The following is a 6,000-nucleotide window of genomic DNA, read 5'->3' on the forward strand; positions in this document are numbered from 1 at the left end:
TATTGCAATACTTGTTCTAGCGCGCAGAACCACCGTGATGTAACTTTTTTATGTCCAGCATTTTTTTTTTTTTTTTGCTGCCATTAGGCAAACTCTATGTGCTAGACTTGCACTGTAAATGCTCGTAAAAATAGTAGGTGTCTTCTATTTGGCTGCGCTCGCTGCAGTCATTCAGTTAGTGCAGTACTCGCCTCTTCGATTTACTGACGGTATGAGTTCACGGCTTTCCCTGCACATCCCAGGAGAGTAGGTCGTGTCCCAGGAAGGAGGTGCAGAAGCAGACGACAAAAGCGCAGGACGGGTTCTTCAGTGGCGGCGCCTGCGCTAAATTGGCTGAACTAATTCTGAACTCATGCAGAAAGTGCAGGGCTCCGTGGTGCAGGGCAAATCAAAACATTATGAGAAACTCTATGAATCAAAGAGGCCTAGTCCGTGAAGCTCTACGCAACGAGCATTTTGGGCTCTTCGATTATAAGTCCTGGACGTGCATTCCGAGAAATAAATGGGGAAAGTAGATGTCAAGTAGCGTTGCGCGCCTTGAACAGTACGCATTAAGTTCAAAGCTGATAGTAAGAGTCCAACTGTATCAACAACACACACACGCACAAACGCGACCGAAATGAGCATTTAGATGAAGTACGCTATAAAGCGTACTGCTTTGTGGCGTCACCAGTGGCAAATTATGGAACTACAATATTACACCGGAAGCTTTAAGCGTTTTAGGCTACCGGAAACATGAGGCCAGTGTCACCAAGTGTCACGTGGTGCGATGCACTGCCTTGAACAAGGCGACGACAGGCGCGTGCTGTCAAGCTCGGCTCGAGCTGAAGTTTCGTCTCCACCACAGGCCAAAATTGAATCGGAATCTGGATACGTAGTAAGCTTTCTTCGTGCTGCTTCGTGTCTTGAGGCAGTGAAGATGCAGCGAAGACATTAACAGGGAGAACGAAACAAACCTTGGACCGCAATGGAGCAGCAGCAACAGGCTTCAGCGGCTCGCCACAATTCGATCGAGATTCCCCTGCCTCACGTCGAGCAAAGTCTGTCGTGGGACTGCGGCGTCTCCTGCGTCGCCATGGTGCTCGGCCCCGACCAGCGAAACTATCTTCTACTCAACAGAGATCAAATCGGCCGGGAGGAAGGATATCTGCAAAGCACTTGGACGATAGACCTCTGTTATCTCCTACGTCGCTTCGGGATCGACCACGTCTACGCGACCGTAACAATCGGCGTCAACCCCAAGTACAAGGCAGAGTGCTACTACAAGAATTCCCTACACAGGGATTACCAGAGGATCGAGAATCGCTTCAGAGACGCCGCTTCTGTGGGCATCGTCGTGCGCGAAAGGTCGACTACAGTCGCTGACCTGATAGACCACCTTTCGCGGGGTGGTCCCGTCATTGTTCTCGTCGATCAGGGGCTCCTACACTGCGAGAACTGCCAGAAAAACAGGATAGTCTCTAAGGTGACCGGAGTCCTGGCTCGGTATGTGCCGTATCAGGGTCACTACGTGGTTTTGTGTGGCTACAGACTTCGAGAGAGGAAGTTCCTCTATCGGAACCCTTCGAGGAGCGACCGGCTATGCTGTGTTCCGTTCGAGACGCTGGACCGAGCCAGGAAGCGGTTGGGCACCGACGAAGACGTGATATTCGTGAGCGCTTCGCCGATGAGAGGCGTTCGTTGCTCGTGATTAGCGAACAGACGTGTGATCTTTGATTCCAGCGCGTCAAAGACGCCGTTTTCTCAATTTGTGTATCGCTTGCAACCGCGTACATTGCCTAAATGATGTTTTACAAACGGGTTGAGAGACGTGCCGCTAAAGCGCTTACGAGATTCCTTTTTTTTTTGGGGGGGGGGGGGGGGGGGGGGGGGGGGCTTTCTGACCACGTTTTTTCACGGCATGTCAGACATGAGCATTTTCGGACAGTTTTGGGTCGAGCGCAGCGTTTCTACATTTTTCGCGTGCGGCACTCGGATGTTTTAGGAGGCTGTGTGTTGTCGGAGGATAGTTTTTACTCATAACACTAATTTAGGCTATTCTCCAACAACGTGGCGGTTAATTTTAGTACAAACATGTCATGTCAAAAGCTGCGATCAACGTATCAAGACTTGTTCATAGGTGGTTGTTACACGCCATATACCATTGGAGCGTAAATGTTATCTCAGTTGTGAGGGAGTTTTATTTTTGCAATTTGTATGGCTGATGCTACCTCGGAAAGAATTTTCTGGCAACTTTCGTTTTGGAGACAAAAAAAGATTTCTTGGTGCACTCTGCTTACATGCTTTGAATGCGAAAGCATTGTGGCTTCCCCTGGCATAACTTATACCCATGCCACACGTAGATGAAAAGTGACAGTAAGTTTTGATGCCATCATTTCGCTGATACACGCAAAAATCTAATGCCATTTGCCCTAATGTCATTTTTGGTTTAAGGCGTTCCGCACAATTCATTCGCCTTCACGAACGCCTTAAACCTGCCTACTCTCGAACGCGATGAGCACCAAATGAAACCAACGAAACTCTCAGCGCCAGAGTGTTGACGCAGAAACGTAGCAGAACTCCGAAATAAGACGATTTTTGTGCACTCTTGGTGGCGGAGTTCTGAAGAAGACCAAGTTCACTAAAACAACGGCAAAAAGCCAAACATCGTGTTACTCGTCGTTTGGAATTTTTCGGATCTGGCTGCCCCTGGCTGGTGACGGCAGCTGCTGAAGCCACTTTTAGAAATGGCTCACACCATTTTTAAGATAACACTTTTTCTCATAACGGTTCCTTTCACAACAAACATTTTTAACCTTTGTAAGATGTTTTTCTCCGCGTTGAAAACTTCTGAAATATGAGTGCATTTCTCTTTTTGGCCATTATCACCATCATGCCTAACACATTTATTACCTTTGCATTTTCATGTATAGCACGGCCCGCCCAAATTATGTCATACAGTATCTTAAGGCCTTAAACACTTGATGTCGTTTTTCGTGTATGTGTGGCATAGGTATAACTCAATTTCCACTCTAACTCAGTGCACCCAATTATTTTTTCGAACTAATTAATTTGCTTTGTTCTAATTAATCCACATACCCACTTTGGCACAAATTCCAATGATAGTGTTTTTTTATATGGCAAGAATTTTCTGCATGGACAACGATGCTTTTTTGCAGAATGGGGCACCTGATGCTTTCGCATTAAACGTTTGTTACCAATGTCAGGAGCAGCTGACACAAGCATTTGATCATGATGATAATGATAACCCTTTTAGAGAAGGGTTGCCGTTCCTCTGCTGTTGATATGGTGTGTCATTTTATGGCATTTTAAAGAATGTGATACTGATGATGATTACCTTTTTTAGTAAAGGGTTTGCAATTCCTCTGCTGTTGAACACAAGGTGTCATTTTGTGCCATTTAGAGAATGTGATGATGATTATGATGACCCTTATTAGAAGAGGGCTGCAATTCCTCTGCTGTTGAATATGGTGTGTCATTTTATGCCATTTTACACAACCTATGTGACCAATGAGGAGCAGGATATTCCTCTTGCTCCCTTTTTATTCTGCATGTTATTGAGAAGCAGAACGATCATCTCTGCCTTTTTTTTATTACACTATTGGGTTCCTGTTATTCCGTGATCAAGTAATGGCTGTTTGGCTGGACCAGTATTTCACTTCTGTATTCCTTTTTATTATTGTCTTTTACGGGTCTATTACGGGAACTGCAATGATGCGTTGTTCTACTGCGCTACTTCCAAGCTTATTGTCCCGGACAAGCAAAAATGTGTGATCTCATTGTGCTGGTGGCGCTTCTCAAGCGCTGTGTGCAATATTCCTTGCTGGGTTCAACTACTTGTACTGCAGTGTTTATGTTGTTGATGTCTGTCATTGTTGGACGCTCATTTATGGACCTCATAAACCTGATGTAAGCAAATGAGTCTACTTGCTTATTTCTGACTACGTTTGTCCTTGAGCCATCAGAAAGCTCTAGAAGTGCAGGTGAACAAAGTGTGAACGATGCGCAATATGGCTTACGCAAATTAGTTCATAAGTTTAACAAAACTGTTGAACGATGAACAATACGGGTTACACAAACAAGTGGATGCAGACGGGTAAGGAGCAGGTGTGTGTGTGTGACAGGGTGACATAGATAAGGGGTGCGCAGAAAGGGATGCCACTGCAGCACCATATTTGCAAAATGTGTCACGTTATCTTGTTGAACATAACGTCTTTTAGGGGCAAAGCACCTTATGGGCTCGGGCTGTCATCGTCTCGTGTACTCACGGTACTAAAACACTGGGACACTTGTTTTGCAACGCCTCTCACTAGTGCATAATGCATACTGAAAGAATGCACTGAGAGAAACACTCATTTTCCAGCGCCTTGCACTTGAACGTTTCATCTCCGTGGGCAAAAACTCGTGCTAAAAGAACACACCGGGACACTTGTTTGCCAACGCCTCACGCTAGAATGTTTCATCTCCGTGGGCAAAAACGCGTACTAAAAGCACACACTGGGACACTAGTTTTCCAACACCCACTGCGGTGGATCAGTGGCTAAGGCATTGTGCTGCTGAGCACGAGGATGCGGCTTCGATTCCCGACCGCAGCGGCCGCTTTTCTGATGGAGGAGAAAAGCAAAAAAGTGCCCGTGTGTACGAGATTTCGGCGCACGTCAAAGATCCACAGGTGGTCGAAATTAATCCGGAGCCATGCGCCTCATCGCCTTATAGTAGCATCGGCGCGTTAAACCCCACAATAAATCAATCACTCGTTTTCTAACGCCTCGCGCCAGATTCGTTGTTCAAAGGCACGAGACCTTTACGGCAAAGCTGTATACCTCTATTTGAATTCGGCACGATCTATGACCTGGAATAGCAGAAGCCTCAGCAACACCACGAGCATTAGGACAAGGTAGAAAAACCCAAGAAATACATCGTGCATATTGACTGTGATTAACCACACGATTGCAGATTGTATTTCATAATAAATACACATATGTATAAAGGTAGTTGAAACAAAATCGTCTTCTGTCTCTCATTGCCCATTAGCAGCAATGTTGCTGCGGAAAACATCGGCGCACACTGCATGCTTCGCCCCTCCCCAGGTTTCACGGTAGTGGAGATGGCCCAGGACTTTTTGTGATCAATTAATTTGCTCAATACCTTCTGCCATATCTCTTATTAGACAAGCATAGTAATTGTGATGCTATTTGATGTCTTGGCTATGATTGTGAAGATGCATGCTGTTTTATGACGTGCGCACGTGCAGCGATATAAGTGGGTGGGATATAGTGGGTCAGAATTGTAAATGTGTACCTTGGGCTACAGCAGACGAGGCTACACCACTGGGAAGGTTCCGTAAGGGAGGACACCAGCAGCATTCTCCCACCAGCCTTCTGGGGTAGTATTTAGCTGAATTCAGCCCATTTGGGGGAGCCTTTTGTCCTGCAGCGGACACATATATAGGCTGATAATGATGATGACACTTGGCAAGGGGTGCACATATGGGTAATCGTTTTCCATAGACATGACAAGTCACAAACGTGTGATCATATGCTTACATCGGGGGCCCAAAGTCTGAGGCATGTGCTTTCACCTATTGAACGAGATTTTTTCTGCTTTCCGACAGCCAAGAATCTGCTTCCTGGCTGAAAGTGATGCTCTTGGGCAAGGTTCATCAGTTACGGACATCACCCATGTGTCTTGTCGCCACACACCCAGGAAATCCCGTTTGCGAGCTGATACTCCGTCCCACAAACTTTTGTTCCCGATACTACACTTAATACAACTTGGGCTAGCTGGTATGCCGCAAAATTGAAACACTGGCAGAACTAACTTTCGCAAGCAGCAGTAGTAGTAGGAGTAGTATGTATTGTTGGATGAGGCAGACTTAGCCTTGCATAACCCGGCAGTTGCTCCGCCTAATCGTCCCCAATACTATACCAGAGACACGCAAAGTCGCCACACCTCACTTAGTCCTATTTTAACAGAGACCCACAATGTCCCCACACCTGA

At 46.2% G+C, this 6,000-nt stretch overlaps 1 protein-coding gene across 1 annotated transcript; it reads left to right on the forward strand.

Annotated features, from left to right (window-relative positions):
- The first annotated feature begins 775 nt into the window (after window positions 1–775).
- On the forward strand, window positions 776–1,863 carry LOC144142450 (protein GUCD1-like). The gene has a single exon (XM_077673970.1). The coding sequence runs from the start codon at window positions 968–970 to the stop codon at window positions 1,688–1,690; it is 723 nt and encodes a 240-aa protein (XP_077530096.1). The 5' UTR covers window positions 776–967; the 3' UTR covers window positions 1,691–1,863.
- The last annotated feature ends 4,137 nt before the right edge of the window (window positions 1,864–6,000 follow it).

This window comes from Haemaphysalis longicornis, unplaced genomic scaffold (genome assembly GCF_048455015.1).
Source record: "Haemaphysalis longicornis isolate Haplotype H1 unplaced genomic scaffold, Haemaphysalis longicornis Haplotype H1 scaffold_6, whole genome shotgun sequence".
NCBI lineage: Eukaryota > Metazoa > Arthropoda > Arachnida > Ixodida > Ixodidae > Haemaphysalis > Haemaphysalis longicornis.

Excerpts from the sequence above, each read along its gene's own strand:
- LOC144142450 (XM_077673970.1), top strand. The coding sequence starts at position 968 with ATGGAGCAGCAGCAACAGGCTTCAGCGGCTCGCCACAATTCGATCGAG.